Source organism: Thunnus thynnus, chromosome 13 (assembly GCF_963924715.1).
Source record: "Thunnus thynnus chromosome 13, fThuThy2.1, whole genome shotgun sequence".
Classification (NCBI taxonomy): domain Eukaryota; kingdom Metazoa; phylum Chordata; class Actinopteri; order Scombriformes; family Scombridae; genus Thunnus; species Thunnus thynnus.
In genome coordinates this window covers 26,691,716-26,717,661 of record NC_089529.1, presented here as the reverse complement: position 1 = coordinate 26,717,661, position 25,946 = coordinate 26,691,716, and the positions used below count along the sequence as shown (strand labels likewise).

Sequence of the window (25,946 nt, the reverse complement as noted above, 5' to 3'; positions counted from 1 at the left end):
CTGCATGAGGCCAATAAACCTATTTAGAGGAAACGGCAAAAGCAGAGAGAGTTACATCCAGAGCCAACACACACACACACGCACACACACACACACACACACACACACACACATGCACACACACACACAAAGAAAAGGTTTTTATTACTTGGTTCATGCTTTAGTCAGTGAGGTTTTCATTTATTAACTGAGTTTGATTTCAGTCTTCTTCTGTTTGGATTTCAAATGAAGGATCCTCTCTAAACTTTTCTTTTTTAAAACATGAGGTCAGAACATTTTAAAGGGAGTAACCCACATTTTAAATGATTCAGTTACTACTTACATGTTTACACCTGTAACATTTCCTCTGCTGACAGTTTCTTCTACTTGAGATGGATGTTGTGTCTCTTTCTCCTCCCTGATGGGATTCCTTCACTTTTCCTCCCATTCTCTGTTACAATGCGCCCTCTTGTGGCGGACAGGTCAACATACAAGTGTGTCATGTCGCACCACACTGACTTTATTTATCAGTGGTGTAATAAAAAGTAAAATATTCATGTGTCAGCCTATGACAGTCATCATTACAATATAAATAATAAAATAACTTGACCTTTAGTGCTCCCAGTATTATCAGTTAAATTCCTCTTAAGGAGTTTCACAGTTCGGTGGATTTTTTTTGCACACTGTTGGACAACATTATATAATCTGTTTGTTCCAGAACAACAAAATATATACAAATATACATTATATTGCATTACACATACTTCATTAAATATATGATGCATGTGTGATCTATTAATGTTTGCACCATTTAATCAAAGAAGAAAATATAGGTTTAATATTATTTACATTTCCCTGTAATACAGTCACACATATTTGGTATAAATAATAAGTCTTAAAAGAGGAGAACATTTCTTCAAATTAAAGTTTGTAAAAGTGTGTTTATGTTCGGTTTTTACCGTTTCAGATTATTTGGATTTTTTTTTATTTTTGACCACAAAAATTTCAACATTACTTTGGTGAATGACTAAATCCTGAAAAACTAATGACATTCCCATCAGCCTGAGCTGTACTTTGTGTTTATTTCTTATTTCTTATAATATTATTAGCAAATATTAGATGGTGACAGTCATAGTACGGCATCGCAGAGCCAGTCTTTATAAATGTTTTCTTACAGATAACACAAAAAGAACATTTTTCAACTTTGAAATTATCCTCCATAGGATACTGGCCTGTAATTTCACATTGTAATTTAAAAATTGTGACTATGGACATGAGAAAAGTATTCTCTTGTCTAATGTTTTTTAATTTCATTTTTAACAAATCTGCAATTATCGTCACTGATATGAAATTCTACCTCTTTTCTTCCTAAGAACCGTATTTCTTTCTCATTGGAAACTCTCTTTCAATCTCCTCTGCATTGTCATTTTCTCAGGACTTTATTACATGATCATTTGACTTTTGACCTCTTCCATACCATCGATGAACTGCTGTTTATCCTGCCACTGGACTCTGAATAGGGGCATCACCCAAGTATAAGAAACAACACACACAGACACCAAAATAAATTGCACCAAAAACATTTTTTATTCTATAAAAGAAGAAGGGAGGGAGGGGGGGAATAAATCACAACTGTACAGGGAGAAACTGACTTTTCAACACCATGAGTCACAGTATCAAAAAGCTCACGTTTTCCTCACTGATCTTTACACATTTGTTCTGTACAAATACAAAATAAAAAGAAAGAAAACATATTATTAATAATTTTATTATTATAATGATAACTGCATTGCACTGAGTAAATATAGTACTGGCCCATAAGTTACTGCATTCAATAGAAAATACCTAAAAGTTCTGATTTGCAGAGGAAATGATTCGTGGTGAGTCGAGGCACTCGCACACAGACGGACACAGTCAGTGACGTCACCCTCAGACATGAACTCTATCCTGGGTTAAGGTCTAAGCAGGGATACAAAACTTTTTTTTTTTTTTTAAATGTTTCAGTGTCCTGCTTTGCACATGAACAGAAGATTTAGAAGAATACAGAGGAAAACAAGCTTGCACAAATGGCAAAAAACCAACAGGAAGCAGGAAAGACATGTACACATGCATCAGTCTCCTGGCAACAACTCTTAAAACCAGCGGAAAGACTTTGTCAGGGTCATCGTCAACAGGCTCTGAAATGTAATAACTGACTGTCCTCTTTGTGACACTGAAGGTTTTAGTGTGTGTGTGTTTACCAATTTAGCTGCTATGATGATCACCAGAGCTGATCACTGTGCTTGTAAAGCAATGGACCAATATCATGTTCATTTACATAATAACACATTTGTGTTGTGTGTGTGTGTGTGGTACATGTTCCTACAAATAAAAGGGGGCTTTGGATCTATTTTGTTGAATAAAAAAAAAATTGAAGGGTTACTTCACCCACGTTCTTTCACAAACATGTAGTGATATCTAGTCACACAGATAATTCTGGTTTTATTTTTCCAGGTTTTTAGATGTCTCTAAATTCTGCCTATATCACAATATGATGGAGGTGTATGGAATTCAATTTGTGGTGCTCAAAAGATTGAAGCATTGACAGTGTCTTTACCACTGACCCTGGAACTAGAAAACTGACCTTGAGCTACGATTATTTCAAAAACGTAGTTACTGTGATGTTTCTGTTGAATTCTGAAGTGTTTTTTCAGTGAACCACAAATTCCATTCACCTTCATTATATCTTGTTCCTCACAGATTTCTCAAAACTCGAGTAAATAAAACCAAAACTAGGCTACATCGCGTGGCTACATATGACTAGAGGTAAAGAAGAGGGTTTTTTTTTTATTATTTGGATGAACTGATTGGTTTGGGTAGGAAAATTGGATTTAAGCTGTTCCATAGTTTATCAAATCAACACAAGTCTATTAAGAGCTCAAGTCCTGTCACGTTCCTTGCTAGCTTCTGTTCAGTTAGCTTCAGTGCGTTTTCCCAAAGAGGGTCTTTTTTATCAATCTTTCAACAAAGCTCTGTCTATATTCTGAACTAAATGGGTATCCACTACCATACTGGATTGAAAAATGCAAACGCCTTTATTTTAACATATATATATGTTAAAATAAAGGCGTTTGCATTTAGGTAGATATTACAGTTATTTTGTTAGCATTCAACAACAACAACAACATATCCCATGAATCTTAACCACTGGCAGACAGTCAAGGCATCATGGGATATGTTGGTGTTGAAAGCTAACCAGAAAAATATATTTTCATCTTACTTATGATCAGAACGGCAGTAGATACCCATTTATCTTACAGTGCTAGTACGCTAACATTTTAGCATGTAGCACCTGAGCGAATTATCTACCAATGACACGTGGATGATTTTGGTTTCTAAGTTAAAATCTTACTCCTGTTAATATTTGAATTTCAAATAGGAGGAGAGACACTAGCATAATTTAATTGTCTATATTTTATTTGGGAACTTCTCAAACTGAACTGTAATAAAAATATTAGAAAGCTGGTTTTCTGTAGGCAACTACGGATTGTATCTTGTTTCTTGAAATAGATCAAGGTGTAAAACAGGTTGGATATGTTTGGATCTTGTAACTCTTCAACATAATCAATCCACTATGAGTCAGGAGAGTGTGAATTGGGAATTGGATTCAAGTCAGTCTACCCAAAATAGCCACAACATTAATACTTTAGCCCTATCTCACCTGAAATATTCTGTCTGAACACACCTGAAACTGGGAGTAAAAAATGTTTTCTGACCCAAACCAGCTAAATATTGTATTTAACTGACTGTTCTAATGATATTTCAATCAGGTCCAGTGCAGAAATGTCAAGCTCTGTTGTAATAAATGGATCTGGTTATTAATTTTCAACATGATTTCTCAGTAGGGTGTGTTTTTTTTTTCCTTGGGTCGTTAATGTTAAGGTAACCCCACTGTCTCACACACACTGACATGCTCACCAACGTCACTATAAGAAAACAAGAAGGCTACTCTCCATGCAACACAAGTGTGCACAACACAAGTGGGACCAATATTTTTTTTTTTTAAGAAACTACAAAACAAATGTATTGTTAGATTTGAAAAGAAGAACACATGATGAAACACATTTCATCAAACCAACAGAGGAGGAAGGAGAAAAAAAAAAAGTTTTTTTTCACATTATCTAGTCAGTGTTAAAAATAGAAATTCACCCGTTACATTTACTCTGCACTTTTTGATTATATACATTTATGTACATGGATTTCTCTTAATTATTTGTCATTGTCCTTAATGTCTTTATCAACAGTTTACAAAAGAAAGAAAATTGCAATCAAATGCATATACTCTTCTAGAAAGATGTGCTTAGTAACTTTTTTTTTTAGTTGAAGCAGAGGGGGATGTTAAGAGAAATGGGAACATTGCATTTGCTCTGCACTGCAAAAAAGAACAAAATCCTTCAAAACAAGTGACTGAATTTAGTTCAGATTCTTAATATAATGGGAAAAAAATGACACCATTTCCCATACTTTTACTGATATGAGTGACAATATCCTTCAGTGAGGCTGATCTTATTTATGAAAAATAAGATTTCAAAGTCCCAAAACCAGATTCAGTGACTTGCTAAGAGGGATTTTTTTTTTCATTTGCAGTGTGCAGACCAAACAACAATCTGCCCTGTTCATGGCATGCACTCAGTTGACAGGAAGCCTGCACGTCCATCTCAGTTCTATGAAAATCTAACATTTTGCTCTCACTTGCCAGCTTTTGAAATGACCACAACTCCAAATCACCAACAAGAACAGCGCCGCCAAAGCACAATGTCTGTCCAGCTTTTTTTAATTCTTACTCGAACTACTTGCGCTATCCTTGAAGAGCACCTGATTTTTTACTTCAACATCACCAACACTACGTTTCTTGACCCAGTGCAGTACTCCCTATTTTATCTTCAATACAAAATGTCTTTTGCCTTTTTATTATTTTGTAAAGGAACACATCAGGATTATAAAAAGCATGTTCCATTGATCACATACCCTCACTTAAGACATCACAACACACGAGTTCCTGTGTTTTTGCTTCGGAGTGTTTTATATGGAGCACTTCGTTCAGTGATCGACAGCACAGGCTTCTTCACATCCTGACCTCCCTTTAAGATTCTTTGTTATAACCTATGCGAGCTGCATATCAGCAGTACAACTACCAGCTATAGTGCTCTACTACTGAGTTCAGAACAGCGCTTGGAGCGAGGTCGCGTTATGTTGCATAATCAAGTTCAGCCCAGATCAGGAGCTGAAAAACAGCCCACTTAAGACATGGACGCTGTAGGTTAGAGAACAGGGTCAAGGGGGGTCAATTCTGTTCCAAAAGGTTTGCTGATTAGATTTGGTTCAGTACAGGTTGGGGAGTTATGCCAGGAGGGTTTTAGACACCTAAACTGTGAGGAAAAGGCAGAAAAACAAGATTCTCAGTTAAAATTGGTAGTTTTTTTCATTAAATTAAGTTCTATCACCATGGAAAACAAGCTCTGTCGAAAGAGAATTGACCCCCGCGACCCTTTTAGAAATGCTAGTGAGGAGAGAGCTTAGTTCCCCCTTGGTTTAAACCCCGGCACTACAGACCCTGACAGCCCGACACAGTGCCTGGTTTCTCCCAGAACCACTGACAGACGGCCTCGCCACTGTGCCGCTTTCAGTGGCAGCCATGTTGGCTCCACAGGTACATTGTTGGGTATGTTAGTATGATGGCAAAAAGTGGCTGATGTGTCTGCTGCTGTTTCTAAATTCAAAAACTACTGGTTACAGTTAGGATTTGTAGAAATCAAACTGTCAAATAATTTGTGGTGTAAACAAATTAAACAGTGATGATATTGTCATTGCTTGAATTTCTCAGAATTAAACCCATATTTCCTGTAATCCATTTAGCTAAATGTGAACGGCAGGAGGCTGATCCTTTCCTTAACTTTAAAGAAGCAGTGATTTTTCCCCTTCTGTTATCATCAAAAACTCTTAAATCTGCTTGCTCTGGAGGAACAGTGCCCTCTTCCTGATTTGTGCTGTGCAGCAATTCAGCAGATTTCCTGCTCAAACCATCCAATACTCAGTATTTAACTAGTTAAATAGCACTTTAGAGTTTCTCTGTGCACCAAAACCATCGTTTCTGCACAAAATAAGGAGATAAACAAGTCAACACTGCTAAGACCAGGTTCTGATGGAAAAACAGTGTCTCGGGAAGTAGCTTCTTTGGCCAAACGTCCTCTGTCAGTGGTTCTGGTTTCGCCCTTTACAGATTGACTTCAGTTATTAAGGCTCAACGGGCAAGAGGTAAAAGAACAAGTGCCCGGAACACACACTCGTAAAAATCTTAAATTCTGATTATGTGTTTGTCTCAAAACATGCACACTCACTCGCAGACACTCACACGAACAACACACGCAAAAAACACACACTCAGAAAAGCTCCCCTATTCCCTGCGCGAGAGTTTTACTTGTAATCTCAAACTACTTGTGTCTCCTCTGCTTTTTTTTTTCACAGCCTCAGAACACAACCAAAGGATCTGAAATCATTAAAAAAAAAAAGATGCTATCTTTGTTAAGAGCGCCAAATCTGGCAAAGAGGGGGGGAAAAAAAAGAGGCAAAACTGAAGGCCTTATTTCATAAAACAACAGCAACAATGACACATAAAAAGCAAATACTGTTATCGAAGTACAAGTCAGAAAGGTGTGTGTGCAGGGTTGGGGGGGAAGAGAACACGCAAATAACAATAATGTGATTGATACAATGAAAACAAATGAATCTTTATAAAGTTCACAGTCTTGAAGCTCCTTGCACCAGGGGTAGGGGTTGGGGTGGGGGTGGGGGTGGGGGTTGGGGGGAGGGGGTGGTTGGGGTTCGGGGGAGGGGTCAGGACAAAATAAACTACTTTTTCTTAACCTCAGACACCTCAGACAGATTTAGAGGAAATGTGTGTTTGATGTCACTTCAGCTGCTGTGAAAAAGCTCACTACATACGCACACACGCACACACACACACACACACACAGACTCATACACTGATATGCACAGGGTCGGGAAGTCTCTCCTTTCAAAATCTATTACAGTTTAGTAAATTCTTCATCTAAAGTTGTGATTACAAATTGATATAATCCAACTGAGTTTTGGTTGTTTAAGCCATTTTTCTATCAAATATTACCAGGAACCAAGGAACAACAGGAACTAAAAGTACCTTTGTGTTGTAGTTTGTCATGTGCAACAATATTTTCAGAGTCATTGTGATGTATTTCGTAGTTTACTGTAGCAACAGAGATGGAAATGGAGACTGAAAACAATCTGCTGAGTTTATCGTGGTTATTTATTTTTGTTCCACCCAGATAGTTCCTTGTCCATTAAAGAAGACTTCCCCCAACGGCAGGGACGTTTTGGAGGTCAGGAACTATGGGTCAGGATTAGAGTAGGGTATCGATATTAATACTTTTTTTGGTACCAACCGAAATATGTCCATTGTACCAACCAAGTATCAATAACTTTCAAGTACCAATGGTTAGGAACTGGAAGGTCTGGTGAGATTTGTAGTCATATTTTCTTTTTCTTAGATCTGACAGTTCCTGATTTAGATCATAATTTACCAATTTTGCCAGGTTCCTCCGGTCAAAACGGTAAGGTAACAAAGAAAGGTAAAGTTCCAGAGTTCCTAAAAAGATTCCTAGAAAAGTCCCTGTGTGGAAAAGGGTTATTGGGTCATTATATTTAAAATTTAATTTAGGCTGCATAACTTCCCAACTCTGGATATGTACATAATTAATATTGTTAAAAAAAGAGAAGAAGAGCAGCTGAAGCGACATCAGGCTGAAGATTTTCCTTCTCATTTAAATTTAAAAATAATACACACGTCATTCCTCCTCTCGTCCCTTCATCTTCCTCCTCTCCTCCGGATGGATGGATGGATGCATGTGATGGATGGATGGATGGATGGATGAACGTCCCTGCTGTTTGAAGTCCATCTGTCCATCCCTCTCTTTCTGAGGAGGGGACGTGTTCTGTGAGGGGTGGGACTGAGTTGGAAGATGATGGTGGGGTGGTGGGTAGTTGGGTGGACGGTAATGATGATTATGTGTTGAAACACACACAGTTAAAATCCTGTCACCTCCACTGCGCACACACACATAAACACAGACACATTCCTGATGTTCCTATGATTTCAAGATGAAGAAGAGGAGGAAGAAGATGTCATTTTCTATCTGCTGATGGGGGTTGAAATCCTGTGGGAGGTGAGAGGCAGCGGAGGGGAGGCAGGGAGATATAGTGGGGCGAACTGGTACAAGATGTGCTGTGAGGGACTTTGAGAGGGTCAAGAGGTTGGTTTGTAGGGGAGGTTGATGAGGAGTTTGTGGGTGTTTGGGAGGGTGGGGGGGAGGAGGGAGGTCAGAGTTCACATCATGACGTGGCGGCGGCGGTGCAGAGAGAGGTGGTCGGACCGGGAGAAGGAGCGGTCGCACTCGGTGCAGCGGAAAGGTTTGATTCCTGTGTGCTTGCGGAAATGTCGGGTCAGCTCGTCGGAGCGGGCGAAGCGCCAGGTGCAGCCCTCCCAGGTACAGTGGTAGGGCTTCTCTCCTGGAGGGAGGCGGGAGACAAGGAGAAGAGTTAGGGGAGAGGAAAAGATGGGAGGACATGACAGAAGGAGGGAAAGAAAAAGGAAGGCTGGGATACTGATGGAAACAAAAATTTACAAAAAAACCCTCAATACCCTGTAATCCTACCTCAGGTGACATTTCCCATAATTTCCAACAACTCATGAAAGTCTCTCTCTCTTTTCTGCAAAGCATTTTCCACTGTGTGATTGTTGAATGTTGGTAGAAGATAGATGGCATTTGGCTACAAGACTGCAGAAAAATGTTAATGCGCTTCTAGCAGTTTTAAACAACCAAACCTGCTCTGTCCACCTTTTTCCAGTCTGCATTAACATTAACTGAACAAAGATAAAGGTCACTTGTTTGTGTCTTCCAAAACAACTTGAACTCCAAAATATATGTTTCAAAACTGACTCTGAGTATATTCTGATCTGCTAAATCTGCTAAACTGAAGCTATTTAGTTGAGGTTATGGAAACATCACTGTCAATGTTAGAGAAACAGTTCAACACTGTGGGGAAAAATGCTTATTCCCTTCTTTACCAAGAGTCAGTTGATACCACTCTCATGTCTGTATGGTAAATATGAAACAGTCTATATTTCAAACAGCGCTACGACACATTTGAGTCAAAGGTTACATTCTACTGGGGGAGAATGACAATCTACAGTATACCCTGATAGGATCTAATTATTATGATTTTTATTTGAACATCAGCACAAACAAATGTATGCTGGGGAACATTTTTTTTCAGGTTCCCATTATGTGCTATATAGAGATGGGGAACATAGGACGCTTTGTCATGTTCCCATTATGTGCCATATAAATCCGGGGAACATAGAGCCCTGGGAACTACATTGCCACCTCGCTGGTGTTGCAGAAAGAAGAAGCTGCTGGCAGATATCATCAAGCAGCTGCATGCACTTAGGAGATCTGGAAAAAAAATGCAGCAAGGCCATTGAGATGTGCAAAAAAGATCCTACATTCTCTAAGCTTCCATGCCCTTTGAGTCAGTATTAAATTAGGTCGATGCGCATAGCAATGTATGAATAAAGCCATAGACACCTTCACCTTAACTTCACCCCATTTAGTCCAGATGCCATGACGGCAGCGCCATCAAAGCACTGTGCCACAACTTGATCCAGGCATTCGTGTTCCTCCAAGAATCAGATAATGAGAGCAGCAACGTCATCAGCCCGCTTGCCACTCGTAACATCGTCAAATCTGTCAAATCTCTTCTTGAAACCAGTGTCCGTCACATAACAGAGAACCAGTGCCAGCTGGGCTGCAGTACTCACATCTGTAATTTCATCCACCATAACTGTGACAAAAGATGATTATTGATCTCCCTTTTTATCTCCTCTCACAAAACTTCAGCTATAGGAATAGTCAGGTCGTATAGTAATAGACACTTTGTTAGTGGAAAGGTGGTAATGCAAGTCTTTGTCGTGCTCGGCCAGAAAGGATCGACATGGTTACCCCTATTTGTGGACTCCTTGCTTTCATCGTGTCCACTAAATGAGTGCTCTTGTTTACCCAGAAAGATGACACAATCGATCAGTTTTTTCAGTATTTCCCTATTTTTCTTGACTTTTTCATTGTGGAGCTCCATTTCCCTTCGCTTTTGTTCATTGAGTCGTAGATCCACTTGGGTGCCTCCAAACGTTTTCAGTAGCACAGTCGCTTGCAAGTGTCCCGCCGTGCTCTGGTGTCTCTTTGCTGCCTTGGTTAGGGAATTCTTATTTGCAAACCCAGTGTGGCTCCAAAAACCATATTTGGTCGGTTGAAAATAACATTCTGCATTCCCAGCAAGGTTCCTTCGACGCTGTAAGCGTCGGTTCCCCGGCTGTGACAGGGCTTCTAGCTGCAGGGTTCGTTGACCTTTGTCGAAAAAGGCTTTGTGAGTGAATACGCCACGAAATCCGTTTCTTCTCCTCCTTGAGCCATTGTGTGTAGTACAGTAGAAATCTATACTAAAGCACTACATCTAAAAATCTAAATGTCAGGAAAAGAAAGTTGAAATAAATCTTAAATAACGCTATGTTACGTGCTTAAATTTTGTAAATGGGCAGACTGGAAAGGGATTAATCATTAGGAAGAAACCCAAATAATAATTTACCTGCAGAACTAATCCCACACAAACACATTTGGTGATTTATTATTAATAATTTAGTTTTCATTTTGAGGTGAACTCCTCCTTTAAACCTGCGTAGAATCCTCAGATTGGATGGATTTTGTTGTGTTGTAGGTGTGTGTGTGAGTGTGTGTGTGTGTGTGTGTGTGTGTGTGTGTGTGTGTGTGTGTGTGTGGTCTGCTCAGGTCTCACCTGTGTGTATCCTCCTGTGGGCTTTGAGGTGGGAACTCTTGGTGTAAACTTTTTTACAGCCTTCATAGTCACACATGTGGATCCGCCTCCTTTTGATGTCCGGAGAATCTGGATCGACCGGCTCCAAGTCCATAACAGACCTGAGACAGAGGAAGAGACGAAGAAAGAATATTGAGTGAGTGTCACTGATAAAGAACTTTAAAAGATAAAATCAATTTTCTTGCAAATTGTCCTGTTCCCCTAAAAAAAAGCCTTTGACCTTAAGACACTCCATGTCACATAAACAGTGTTGAGTTTATATCAAACACGTCCCGTTATCCAAAATAAGAAGGCTGATCAACATGTAAGTAACGAGTCAGACAGAACTAGTACGGCAAGCTCCAAAGTGTGTCATCATGTGACCCATGCTTCGAATTTCAATTATCTCTTGCATGAAGACGGAAATTACGGTGTATTTGTAACTTTGGAGTTATCAACAAAGGACTCCCAAACATAACTGGAAGATATTAAGACCTGCAAGAGAAACAAAGAGTCCATAACGTGACCTTTACAATGACAGTAGTCATACTACGTTTAGTTCAAATTCATGGATTAAAACCTGGCTGATGTATTATCTGAAGAAATCTGTTTTAGCTCATCACACACTGGTATTGCAATATAACTATGGCGGCCAATAAGTAGCAAGAAATTGCAGAAAAGAAATTAGTAATTAATGTTATTACTTGATATGTTTATTTCAACACTGTATAATATCCCACTCAGTTTATATGTTGGTCTTTATAGTTTTATAATTTGAAAACTAAAAACATTATAATTTGTTCAAAATGTGTCTAAATTTTTTACTCATGTTATGTGTTTAGCAGCTGATATATTGTTTACTTATTTTTTAAATTTCAAATATTGATATTGTTATCAGTCTCAATAATCCGGCTTCAGTCTGGCTCTTAAAATGTTAGATTTGTGAAAAAAGTACCTGGATATTACTATTTAAACTATCCCTTTATGTTTAAATTAATTTTGTTAATTAACATGTAAATTAGGTGCCTTGATGAAGAATGTTTTACCCTTGATCAATTTATTTATGTGACATGTTTTTTTTCCTGCTGCTGGCCATCATTTTATTGTCACTGTTTGTGCTCCGTACCATGGTAACATGGTCTTGACTTAATAAATCTGAATCTGTTTTTCATTTTATGAAATGCATTCATAAAAAAAACAAACAAAAAAAAAAATCACAAGTAACTTGTAATCAGGTTTATTTTTTGGAGCTATTTCACATGATGCTACGATGCTACAAATTTTCTTGTCTGTCATCACATTCAGGGTTAATTTGAGAGTGATGTCAGGGGCCTCTTAGGACCACCGGGGGGCGTCAGAGAGTCAAACTGTCTTCAACACAGCTGCACAAAAGCTTCAACATTACTGTGTCCCTCTCTCCCTCTCATTCTCTCTCTCTCTCGTTGATTCCCTCATATTTTTTGGGATTTTTTACTCTCCTCACAGCGACAAATAGACAACAAACCAACAAACTCTTTACTCTCCTTTTTACCTCTCTCACCCTCCCTCCTTCTCCTGAATTATTATTCAGATGTCAAAGATCGACTTATCTACACTGTGACAAATTTATTCAGTTTATTTAATATTCATGTGATAATCAAGATGTAAATAAAGTTGACTTGTCAAGAGAGCCTCTCTCTCTCTCTCTCTCCCTCTCCCTCTCTCTCTCTCTCTCTCTCGCCATTTTACAAGGAGGTGTGACGGCAAGCTGCATTACGTAACCTTGTTTACACCCCAGTTCTGGGACAGCCCTGCCCAGCAACACACACACACACACACACACACACACACACACACACACACACACACACACACACACACACAAGCTCGTAAACAATCTTCATCACACAAAAAACACAAATATCCACAAACACACTTGTTCACTTTGTTTCTATTAAACGTTCTCTCTGTCTCTTTCTTTCTCACTCAAGCTCACACACACAAACACAAACACACACACATACACAAACACACACACATACACACACACATATACACACACACACAAACCAGATTACAGCACTAAGTTAATCGTGTACATCCACACCCTGATTTTCAGTTACAGTCAGGCAGCCTCGCCCTCTGGGTGTGGCAAGAGCTCCATCCTGATTTACTAATAAACACACCGGACACACACACACACACACACACACACACACACACACAGTAGTAGTAGTGTTTACTGTACTTGCAAGAGCCTTCAGTGGCATCCTAACCTTCACTTCTCTGCAGCCTTGAGCCTTACAAGTAGCCTAACAACCTTTCACATGTCCACACTTTCCTCAAGAGGACCAAATGTCCTCATTTGTGAAGTGTGAACAAAGCATGTACACACATGTGTGCACACCAACACATGCACTCACTTGTCTCCCTGTGATACAGCCAGGGCGTCTCCAGAGCTATACAGAGGGTTATATAAGGTTATATAAGTGTCCAGTCATGGCAGCACTGCAGTAATGTAATTAGTCCAGAGGCTGGAGACAAGGGAGGTGATCCACAAAAAGACCGCATTTCCCATAAACCCCGCTGTGCATTAATGTCTCTTTCTCCCCGGCCCTGCCGACTCACATCATGGGTTTTACACTGAGATGACATCACGCATGGCTCATGGTTCTTATATGATGTCAAAGGTTTTGCAGACACTTGTTTTATATTGGCACAAAATCTTTCTCCATGCCGTAATCAGCTCTAACAAAGATAGTTTTGTTTGCATTCAGTGTTTCTCACCCATATATATTGTCTGTCTTTAAAGGGATAGTTCAACATTTTCGGAAATGTGCTTATTCACATTGTTTCCTGGAGTGAAATGAGAAGAACAATATCAGTCTTTCAGTCTTTGTGTTAAGTACGGAGCTGACGTCAGGGTGTGTTTAGCCTAGCTTAGCATTAAGCCTGTCCAAAATGTACATTATGTTTGCTGTTTTGTTTAATCCATAAGTAAATAGAAATGTAAAATGACAATTGGTAGTTTTAGAGGGAGTTACATTCTTGAACTATTTGCTGACAGCGACTATGCGCAGCATCCTGGAGTCTTGTCGTCCGATAGTATCAGGTTTGATACCATCGCACCTTGACAAAGTCCAAATCCAGTGCTCAACGACCAGATCTGGAAACCCCTGCTAGAGATGCTGCACAGAGGTGATGTGCAGATTGTTTAACTGTTATTCTTAAAGATATCAATTCAATACATATCTGTAACAAATTGTCATTTTTGCATTTCTGTTTACGTACAGGTAAACAGAGAAGATATAATGAGTTAACTTGTGAACATCAGAAGTGTCGGTAGGCAAATTTTTAAAATTCTTCTCATTGTATTTCCCAAAATGTTAAACTATTCCTTTAAGAGGAACATATTGACCACTCATCCTGTCTCATAAAATGAAAGCAAAGCTACTTTTTAATGTTATAAAACCTTGCTTTGTTTACAACTAGCAGCCTTCTTCTGCTCTTTTAATGATGTGCTGCTTCTATCATTGACAAATTACTGCCACCAGCTGCCCATATGTGCAACTGCAGGAAACTGAAGGATGCAGCTGTTGCTTAATTTTTGGTAGATAAGGCCACAAAAAAGCTAAAGCTAAGCCTAAGCGGCAAGTTTATTTAGCATCACGACAGAAAAGCTGACATTCAGGCCCAAATCCATAAATAAAGTGAAATGTTTCAAGCCAAGACCCTAATAAATGTAGGACATTTACTTTATTTATTTATGTATGACTGATAGAAACCAAACTGAGCAACTAAGTATATAGGATCAAACATGTAAAAGTAAACTCTCCATGGACACAAAGATAGCTTGTTACATGTCACATTGTCCAAACTTGAGCCATTTCCCTGGAAATTCAAAACAAAAGAGTTTCAGAGTAGTTATGAATAATCTGAGAGCACAAGATCCAAACAAAACAAGGATCTGCTTATCTAAACTTTGCTCCACAGTGCCACTCCTGCTCAAAGACACAATGTACCCTTAATATACTGGTTCCAACCTCCACTATCACCCTGATTAGGACAAATACACAGATCCCGAGTTCTGACTGTCCGAGAAATATAAGAACAAGATGTCACAGTTAATGCAGTTTTTCTGTCCAGCGTGTCCCATTTTATCTACAGGATCGTACCACTTTCACGCCTGCATATTTTCTCTAAATATGTGATATTGAGCTGTGTGCCTGAATCGGTTTGTTGAGTCTCTCTGTAGCATGGACTCACCCTGCATAGAGGCTCTGGGCGCTGAGGGAGGCCGAGCCGGACTCCGTACCGCTCTCCGCGTCGCTTTCACTCTGATACTCCACCGGAGACGTCGAACCTGGTTTGATACGAACTGCAGAGAGAAGAAGATAAAAAAAAAGAGCTTTATTAATCCCCAAGGAAACTCTAGTGCCATCAACATGCTCAATGCAACAGAAACACATGGTAGAGAAAGACATTTTTTTAGTAAGATCTAAATACGACGTACAGTAAATATAAATAAAAATAGAATAAAATCATTTAGGCAGTGCAGCTATAGACATGGATGTGACAAAATAGAACAAGGTAGTTGTCGGCGAGAGGTTGAAAAGTGACAATTTATATTCATATTGAAAAGATAAAATGATAGAAGAAGATAATGCTCCCTCTACAGATACTGCACTCAATGTGAGAAGAGAGGACGAGGTAATGACGATAGGAGGATGGACGGAAAGAGGGAAAGGAGGGACAGAACCAGTGGAAGATGGTGGAATGGACAGAAATTGAGGAAGGATGATGGAGAAACATAAGGCCCAGAGGAAGAGATAAATCTGTGAAATGTAAAAAGCGAGAGGATAAAAGACAGAGAGGAGGGGTAGAGACAGAAAGAAGAGAACAGCAGGGGGTTAATAACTTCTTAACAACGATGCCTGAATTCCAGCAACTTAGCAAGACAAAGACTTGCTCCAAGTGTGTGTGTGTGTGTGCGTGCGTGTGTGTGTGCGTGCGTGTGCGTGTGTGTGTGCGTGCGTGCGTGCGTGTGTGTGTGTGTGTGTGTGTGTGTGTGTGTGTGTGTGTGTATGTGTGTGTGTGTGTAGTTAGATGTGGTCTGCCAGCCTGCAGAATTGATGGATCAAATTTATGGCCAAACCTCGTCTCCTCTTTGTCAAAGTTTCTAATCCTGTTCTGGTGTTGAATTTCTTTTAACAGACAAAATATTTCAGGAGTCTGTCTTTCTTCCTTTCTCTCCTGTTTCAAGAAACTTTCACAATGTCAAAAGCACGAGGAAGACAATGTGAACAGATGTTAATGAAAAATATTCTGCAGGACTCACAGACAATGCTAATTAGCAATTAACTGAAAGACAAATCTCTCGAGGCTATCTGAAGTCTCTGCTGGTCGTCCTCAAGTTTTGGCAAGCTAACACTAATTCTAACACATTGAGTTTATTTATTTTTTCACCAGGGAGGATAGTCACTGTGGGGTTGTGCTCTTGCTTTTGAGTTCTTGATAGCTGAGAGTAACTGCTGGCAAGATATTTCTGAGAAAATTCATCTTCATGTCAGCTAGTTGAAGGTGTAGGCGATGTAATGAGATTCATAGTAGCTAGAGCTTCAGTCGAAGTGCATTGAAGCATTGAGCTGCGTCAGAGACAGATGTTTCCTCCGAGAGTTGGTGGAGACCAAAACCAGAGCATTCATCAGGTGGCCAGAAAGACTCCAAATGAATGCTAACATACACCATATCTACAGGATGTATAAATAAGCAACTGTTTTGCTAGGTAGTAATTATATGAGGGGGGACCAAAAATTCCTGGTAACCACTGATAGCACGGGAGTAGGGTGTAGTTATTGGATTTGCCTCTAGGTAGCGCATGTCTAGAGTTTGGTGAAACTAAAATTGGGACTAAAAGGGAGAAGATTCGCCATAATGGAAGAAATCCAGGAAGAATCACAGGAGGCTCTGGACACGGTGACAAAAGATGACTACAGGAAATGTTTCCAGGAATGGGAGAATCACTGAGACAACTCAAGCAGAGTTCTTTAAAGGACATTAGGAAGGTACTACTGAAAGATTTATGATAGTTTTTTTTGTTGTTTGTTTGTTTTTTTAACAATTCTGGGAATTTTTGGGTTCCCCTCGTATGTCTTTGTTGTGTTTACAGCTTGTTTTCGCTGCCCCCAAGTGGCCAAAAAATCAGTTTATAGTTTTATACTTGATTAGAAATTTGATGTCAAATTGAGTTTAGCGAGTAACACAGATTTAACGCTTTTTGCCTAGAAATAGAAATCTGAGAAGTTTTGTTGTTATGTGCTATGGCAAGTGAGTCTGTAGGAGTGTTTCTTTTTTTAATTTCTCAGTATGGTTAGGACACCTTAAAACAAAATGTATAATAATGTGCATGCCGGCCTGTTTGCACTGCATCAGGTGTCTATGTTTGCGGACGTGTAGTCCACACGTGGTGAATGGTGCATGCAGACCTTTGAGGTGGAAAGTACAATTTGAGCTTTACATTAAGGGATGACGATCCACAAGCAGATGAATCTGGCTAAATGCAGTGTGTATGCATAGAAGTGGTGTTTTTATGTGCTTTTATTGATCTACTAGGATGGTATTTATTATATCTGAGGTCCTGCTCTCGCTGGACAACATAGTTCTACTCTGTTCTATACGATCTGATGTCATCTTCTACTGTATAATATATAATTGCATTATATCGTGATAGATCATAAACAGCTTAACATGTCTGTGAAATTTCTGGAGTCAGGACAGAATGATTGACATGATCATATGATAATTAATTATCAGCAATAAGTTGTTTTAATTACCAGCAATAAGTCAAAAGTATTCTTACATTAAATTACCCTTACATTGCCATTCTCATCAATATCATTTCCACTGTGGTCAGATTATCTGGGTCCGGGTCAGACAGTAGCAGTCATTTATTTAATCTATTGGAACCATTAAGTCCGCTCTCTCTCTCTCTTTTTCCCTCTCTGGCTGTGTCTTTCAGTCTCTCGCCTCTCCATCATTCCCTCTCGTCTTTCCCCTAAATTCACTATTCGGCAGCTTCACTGGCTGTTACCAGAAATACTATTACCAAAACGGAAAACAAGACTTAAGCCAAAGAACGTTTTATGTCTCCAAATCAAACTCTGATGATTAATTATTTGGTCAGAAAACATAATGAATGAATCACAAGTGTCCCACCCTCCCCTTTCTCATCCGTGCTGGAATGTGGCAGCCATACTGTTCAAAGTCCACCCAGCCTGGAGAGGGCAAAGGAGGGGTGGGGCGGTTGGAAGGGTGACGCAAGGAATTTGGGTGGAGTATTTATGTGTGTGTGGGGGGGGGGGGGTCACACACCAAAAGAAGTGTTCTTTGTCTCTGGAGACAATTAAGCCACCCCCACCACTCCGCCATTGCAGCCTTCCTCTTTCAAAAGGCAAAACGACCTATCTTCTCTCCTCTCGACCCCTGCACCCTCTCCTCCTCATCCTCCCTCACCCCCGCAGCATACTCGACCCACCCCCACACCCACCATCACCTCACCCACCCAGTCTCACTTCCTTTCCTCCCCACCGCCCCCCTCTCTATGTCTACCTATCCGGTCCTCGCTCTCCTTTTCCTCCCACACAGCACCACAGTCACAGCAAATGTCAGCCGTCTCCTGCTTGTTCTCTTTGCAGGTACAGGAAGAAAATATCAAAGCTCCCATCTCCTCTCTCTCCTTCTCCTTCCCTCTCTCCTCTCATCTGGATCACGTCTTCTTTTTTTTTTTTCAGTGTTGTACTGCACAGCACTGACAGACGGCTCCTTTGCTGACAACTGAACCCTCAGAATCCACCTGGCCCTGCTCGCTAGATAAGATATTAGATTACATCGGTGTAGAAGAAGCTTGAATGATCCCTATGAGGAAATTGTGTAAGCAAGCACTGTGCTAACTGTAAGCTACTGTATCACAGTACTCAAACCTCCAGACTAAGTAAGCTGAGATCATGTTCTTGATCCATCTGTTTGTTTTCCTTTGGTATAAAAGACTGGCCAGGTTAGTTACATGAGTGTACTGTGTGCAGTTCACTTACACAACCCTTTTTATTACAAACCGGTTCTTATTTTCATAGTTTCGCCCATCATTCCTATCATTGTATTTAAAGTTAATTTCTGAGATCTGGAAACGTTACTGAAAAGAAGTCAGACAGGAAAGAAATATAATCAGGTTTTAAACTATATTAAAGTTTGCTTAACGCATTTGTCTGAGAAAACAAAGGCAAATGATAAAAAGGATTATCCAAACAGTCCATTGTTAACATCTTGATTAACTTTGACCTTCTTTGATTAACTTTGACCTTCTGTACTATACACAGTTTCTTGCACAATGAGGCATTACTGTGCTCATTTTCAGTTTTACTCCCAAATAAGGTGGTTTAGATAATGTGGCTAAACTGTTGGCTTATTGTCTCGTCGCCTGACTGCTCACATATCTTCCCCCGATGGATTTTGTTGTAGCAATGTTCTTATCGTCACCCATAGAAATGATGGTCAAAACTTCAAAAATGAGGCTCAAGAGAACCAAAATCATACTGCAACAGTTAAAAATCTCATTTTTGTTGACGTCAAATGGTTTCACTTTTCACCTTTCTGCACTGAAGTGTGTCGGGACACCATGACATCACTGTAAGGTGTGGTTACAGGTGCAGTACTGTGAGACTCAGCCAAGTGTTAAGTTCACTACCAAGAGATCACTGTTTGCATGAGATGACATTTACAGACACTGAAATGAGCAAAGTTGCAGCTTTAAAAGCTCCATTAAATGATATCAATACTTACTTAAAGTGATGTAATTCCTTGTGAAACATGATGTTAGGGTGGTACATTAGACCGTGAGAGATAAATCTTATTAACTGGTGGGCTGTTAACTACGGACAGAAAGAAAGTTTTAGTGTGTTCAGATGGGCGGCGGCGGCGGAAAATGTGTGATGCTTTATTAGTTAGACTTTTTAGCTACACCTACTCGTACAGCATGAGGTCACCACTGAACACGAACTGTTTTCCAAGAAGTTCCAAAGTGCCCGTCTGACAGGATCTTTAAACCTGCAATAACTACATTTTTTGGGGCAATGGAAACAAGTTGTGAACAGAATATTTAATATCATCAGCTTTTATGTTGATATGATGAACTTGTTAGCAAACAGCTGCTTATTTATACATCCAGCACTTATGGTGCAAAATTATAATTCATTTGGATGATGAGTGTTTCTGTCCATCTGGTGAATATAAGTCCAATATTCACTCTTTTAGCTCTGTTTTGGTCTCTACCAACTCCTGACAGACATATCTGGCTGTTCAGCTGCTAAATGCTACACTATGTTCATCAGCTCTTTGCTAGCTGTGTCTGTTTGCCGTTTGGTGTTGAGCAGGTAGTGTACAGTGGATTTTTAGAACTTTTCCTCTGAAAACAGCTGCCTGCTGCAGCCACAAAAAAAAACCCCTAGAAGACTGCTTAGAGTGAACCAAAGCAGTAAAGTTACAGCTGGACGACTAAACAATGAACTGAAACTCGCTATAAATCTCCATAAAGCCGAGGGGAGCTGCAGAGTGGCTGATAATTCTCTGTAGGTTCATCACTATGAGTGACACCTTTCATATTACACGCTGACAAAATATCAATCGATGTTCTGATGCAAACAAAAAGACATTAGACATTGTGCTGCATTATACCAACCCAAAATCAAGACATCAGTGTTAGTAACCACCAAATAACATACATTTGAACATCTTATTGTTCATTATATGACTTTGTGCTTTAACATCTAATCAAAATCATTGCAAGAAGGGAAGGATGCAGTCACAAGATACAGTGAATTTGCGTTACGTCAATTTAAAAATCATTTATTGGTTTCACTATGTATTGCTATCATTATCACTGTTTCTCCATCTACAGGAGGTTTAATTTACTTTAATTATATGAACCTGTGTAAAGCAATCCCACACAATTAACCAGTAACATGAAGTACCTCTGTGAAGCTTATAATGATAAAAGATTTTGAAAACTACATTGGTTTATTGTATGATGTAAATTATATTCTGAACCTGAACATGAACCTGGATGCCCTGAAAAATGTGCACTAATTTTTGAAATGCATGCTGGGAAATGAAGGAAAGTAGAAGAGGAGAAGTCAAAAATGTAAATTATAGAACTGTGTGACAACTGAACTCCTGACTATGTATTAAATGTCAGAGACTGTTGAAGTTGAAGAGCGTGAGAGCATCTTCAGGCCAGTTTGTACGCCGGAGATTCTTTGAGAGGTTTCTGAGAGTCGCTGCGTCCCCTGTTTACATTCCTGAGTCGAGGCCATGCTGGTTTGGATTAGAGACCAAGGTGAACTAAACTGACTTCACTGAGTGACTTTACTGCAGTTTGTCAAAGGGGTGGAGGCCTGTTTTGCCAGCTTGCCTGCAAATGTCGAGCTTCCGCTCATGTTTACTCAGGGATGGATTACACCTCCTTCAACCTTTCTGTTTTTCATTCGCTTAACTCAAATTGACCAGATCGTTTTGAGTATTTAAAGGCGCTTCTGACTAACAGCTGACATCATGAAAAACTTTCTTCAGTGAGTGGTTTGATATGAGGACTTCCCTCAGACAGGTTCTTCACTATTGATCATCATTTCACATACTGACTCATCTCAGTGTCTGAAAAGGTCAGGACATTTGAGGAACAGAACTTGAGTACATGCTTAAGTAAGTTAAAAACGACAGATGATAGTTACTCAGCAGTCAGCACACTGGATAGAGGATAGAATCAGCTGTAGAAACGTTGACAGATGTATTTCAGGCAGGAACATTTTCCTACAATATATGTAAAATTTCTTTCCACAAGTTCCCTCATTTAAGTGGGAATATCAATCATCTGGCACATATGGAGAGCTTCCAGGATGTCAAAGATAGACAGGCAGACAGATGGCAAGTCTAACATAGCGCTAACCACAAACACACACCGCCTCCCTCGGGAGACACACTGTACTCCTCTGAGACCGAGAGCTCCCCCATAAATGACGGTGTGAGCAAGAGTGACAGAACCATGGAAGAACATGGAAGAACCAGCTGTGACAGACAAAGATAGGAAAGAATGACAGAGGAGAGGACAGATCTAGTAATCTAATAATCTCAAATGGTCTTCCTTTTCTTTACTTCGCAAATTTTAAAACAAATCCTCCCTGTGCTATGTAGTGTACTGCCAAATCATTTTTGTTTTAACATGATACGCATGACATTTGCACATGTCTCGGTCTATATTGATGTTCTGGGGCTTTACTGGACTCTACTTATGCTTTATGCAACTCCTCAGTTCAGCCTTTGTCTGAAACAGGCTGTTTCAGACACCTTCCTATCCAGTGTTTAATGCTATGTGACTTTTAGTGGTCGTACTAGCCTAAAAAGCACGCAACGTATGAAGCATAACACATAACATATAAAGTGAGGTCAAAGTGATGTACTGGGGTTGTTTTTAAATGTTATCTTTGTATAGCTCTAACTGAGGCTCACAGTCATGTCATCACTTTGACAAGAGAAGAAGTCTAGGTGCAGCAGCCAACTGAGGGAACAAGTTTGAAAATAGCACAGTGGCCTATTCTGTCACAGTATATGAGTCACTGCTGTTGGTCTGTGCTAATATGCCAAGAAGCCGACCTGGCTCCTGATTCTGATTCAGTGATTCAAGTAGGACTGGTGTTGTACTTGTTTTGTTGGGATAAACAACTAAACCAATCAATCATTTGAGGGCTGAATTAAGAACGGGGACGTCATGCTGCTGTGTCACAAACAGAAAAATGGCAAAAAGATCGACACGGCTCTATACAGGTTGTTGTAAGTTGACTTGCAGAAATAAAAAAGAAAATGTCGAACATGAACATAATGTCAGGCTGAATACTGAAATGACAACCAAACTTCCTGGAAACACTCACCAGATCCTTCTGAGCGCCCGTCGCTGCCGATGAGCGGCACCGTAATGGCTGCCGTTGCAACGCCGTCCGTAGGCATGGTTGTGTACACAACAGGTAGGGACTGTACCACCACCGGGATGGTCTGCAGCTGGCCCACCTTGCTGGGCATGCTGACAGAGGGGATGGTGTGGATGACATGGAGGATCTGCTGGCCGCCGGCGCCCTGCGTGGCCAAGATGGAGCCTGGAGAGAGGACCTGGAGAGGAATACGATAGGTTGATTTAACCCTGCTGAGTACATTTTAATACAGCTTCACTTAACGATGGAAAACAAGTTTGTTGTTACCATGGAGCCTATCGATTGTACCGTGGAGGGGACCGGTGTGGCAGACAGGCTGGGTTGGGTTACGGTACCGCCGGGCGCCGGGTTGACCGTGGTGTTCGTCGTAGAAGCGGGGAGCGAAGAGGAGCGGGGCTTGTTGAGCGACAAGTCGACGGGTTCGGTCTGGTCCTCCGCGGGGCACGGCTGGGTCAAACAGGGCTCCGTCTTACAACTCAGCAACTCCGTCTTCACCTTTAGATCTGTCGGTTGTGAGCAGTCGTCACCTACGTCTGCCTGCTGGAGAGAACAAGAGGACAGGAAGGTTTAGGAATCTGATCGTTATTTTCATGGCATTTACATATTTTTTACACACTGACATCCTGCTGATAAATTTCTTTAGTTGATTAGTAACTCCATACGTCCGGGTGAGGCTGGTTTCATTTCAGATTTTACATATTGACTCCGACATTGACAGAGCCGACTCATCTCCTCAACATAATCAGATTTCTCACTCTGAGAGGACAACGTAGGCCGAATTCTATCGGCAAACGGATGTATTAATTTGACAGATGTAATCACAGTTAAGTGGAATATGCCAAAAACTGCTGATACATGCTGCTCTATTGTGTGGGAAAGCCAGCAGGAGCCAAACTATCCACTAAAAAAAGAAATTATATCATTATTTTTCTTCCGTGCTGTGAGACTGAGATGGAGACACAGCAGCAGAGGAAACAAAGCAGTGAGGGTTTGTTATATATTCTATCTCTGCTGGCTGCACAGTGACGTGGCTGTTACTGTCTGTGACAATGGACATGATATGCAAATATTTCTAAATATTATAGACGTGCAAAGTAAGAGGTTATTTCCAGGGTTCGGGAAGTACAGACAGTGTTTGGAGACTGACAGTTGGACAACGTGGATTGGATGGACGTTAAACTCTCCTGGTTCAATCATGAATAACAAAGATGAGCAACTGTGTTAGAAATATCTGATTCTTCGATAAAAAAAAAGTCAAAGGAACGAGTCTGTGCACATTAAAAAATTCATAAAGTGAAGTTAGAGTCGACTCTTAAGGTGCATTTTGATATGAAACACTCAACCAGAGAGCTTACAATTCGGTTAAATGTGCCTACACTAAAGATTATACTGTCTGATGAAATTATTTAGCACATTAAACAAACAGTTCACTTTCAGATTCTGTGTCAATATTGGATGCAACTTTCGCACGGTATTTTGTTAACAATTGCAAGGCAAATATTGCAACAGCTCTGATTTGCCCCATTAATTAGTTTCCTCTCCATAGCAACGGTTGCTAGGGCTCGTGGCAAATGCTAAACTAGCAGAAAAACAGGATTTCTCACAAAGATTTAAAAAAAAAAAGAAAGAAAACCAATTACTTTCAAGGGGACTCCTGTGTTTCTCTATTGAGGAATCAGGAATCAGCACAGCTACACACAGTTTCATGATGGGAACTTGTGATTCTTCTAGTCAGGTCTGAATAAAGAACGATTGGATTGCAAAAGTTTGCTATGAGAAAGAACTTCATCCTGTATTGAAGCTTTCGTGTTCAACTTGCGCCAGGCTTTTTGATACTACGCCCCAGTTTTTCTCCTCCGAGGATCGAAGCCTCTACAGCCACCCAGGGCTCAGCTGCCATATAGCTCGAAAAGCACAGGGAACAATGGCTGCTGTGTGGGACACTGAGGGGGGGGGGGGGTGGAGGAGAAGGAGAGAGAGAGACAGAAAGAGAAGGGTTGGACGGGTATAGAGAGAGACTGGTACTGACTGAGAGAGAGAGAGAGAGAGAGAGAGAGAGAGACAGGAGAAATGGAATGAGAGAGGGAGCAGCAGCGAGCCCCCAGTCCTGGTGTTGGCCTCCATCCAGTTCAGCTGAGCGTAGCTTGGCTCTGGGTGAGGAGGAGAGGGTGGAGACTCTGCTACGCCCTTTTATCGGGTCACACAGTTCAGCTGGAGGCTGGGCTGTGGTAAGGAAGACGCAAATATGGAGGCTGCTTCACAACAACCTCCTACGGTTAACAAACATCACATATGCAAATAACCACCGTTAAAGGTGGTTTTAGTGCGTTGCAGGTCGCTACACATCACGCTTGTTTTTGAACCGTGTCTGTTTCATTCTTCGCTCTGAGAAAGTCAGTTTGCAGACTTGGAACTAGTCTCTACAAGCTCGATTCTTTTGTCGAAGTTTTATCATTCTGATATGGTAATCCAGGTGCCAGGAGAGACTTTTTTCGCAACTGTCTTCAACTGTGTGTCCAAGAAAATCCTGAATTGTGCTTCTGCTGTAACGTTCATCCTCTTTGTTTTACATGAGCATAGAAAAAAATGCACCAAAGTTGGTTAAGGTAAGGAGGAAAGTAATTTAAGGAGCACAGGAGATAAATGATACAATAAACACACAGAGCCAAACCAAACTTGGCTGAATAAGGAAGAATTTAAGGAGCTGTTATGGGCAAAAAGGAAAGGTAAAGTAAGCCAGGGAGAGGAGATGAGGGAGAAACGAGGAAGGACAGAAAAGGGAGATCGGTGAGGGCCGTAACATGATTATAGGGAGAGGAAAAAAAAAAAAAAAAGAAAAAACTGAAAAGAAAATGAAGTGTGAAAGAAGTGAGGGAGTGGGTGAGGCAGAGACGAGAGAAAGACATGAGAGAAAGAGAGTGGGTGGGAAAGGCCTAGCGTTGCCATGGAAACTGGGAGCTATCAGCTGACTCCATGTTTTCCACTCGTTCGTTCGCCACCCACCAACTCCCCTTTCCTTTC

The 25,946-nt window shown here is 40.4% G+C and overlaps 1 protein-coding gene across 6 annotated transcripts in view; it reads right to left on the bottom strand.

Moving 5' to 3' along the window:
• Positions 1-1,543: 1,543 nt before the first annotated feature.
• The window catches only part of klf8 (Kruppel like factor 8), an 85,058-nt gene continuing 60,655 nt past the window's right edge, over positions 1,544-25,946 (bottom strand). For 4 of the 6 annotated variants that reach the window (XM_067608868.1, XM_067608873.1, XM_067608872.1 and 1 more), the window contains 5 exons: positions 23,193-23,465; positions 22,869-23,103; positions 15,163-15,274; positions 10,900-11,039; positions 1,544-8,559 (listed from right to left, as the gene is read on the bottom strand). In XM_067608868.1, coding sequence (XP_067464969.1) covers positions 8,378-8,559; positions 10,900-11,039; positions 15,163-15,274; positions 22,869-23,103; positions 23,193-23,465 — 942 coding nt within the window. In that variant the 3' untranslated portion in view covers positions 1,544-8,377. The remainder of the gene's footprint in view (positions 8,560-10,899; positions 11,040-15,162; positions 15,275-22,868; positions 23,104-23,192; positions 23,466-25,946) is intronic. The other 2 variants (XM_067608869.1, XM_067608874.1) reach the window with 1 other exon arrangement.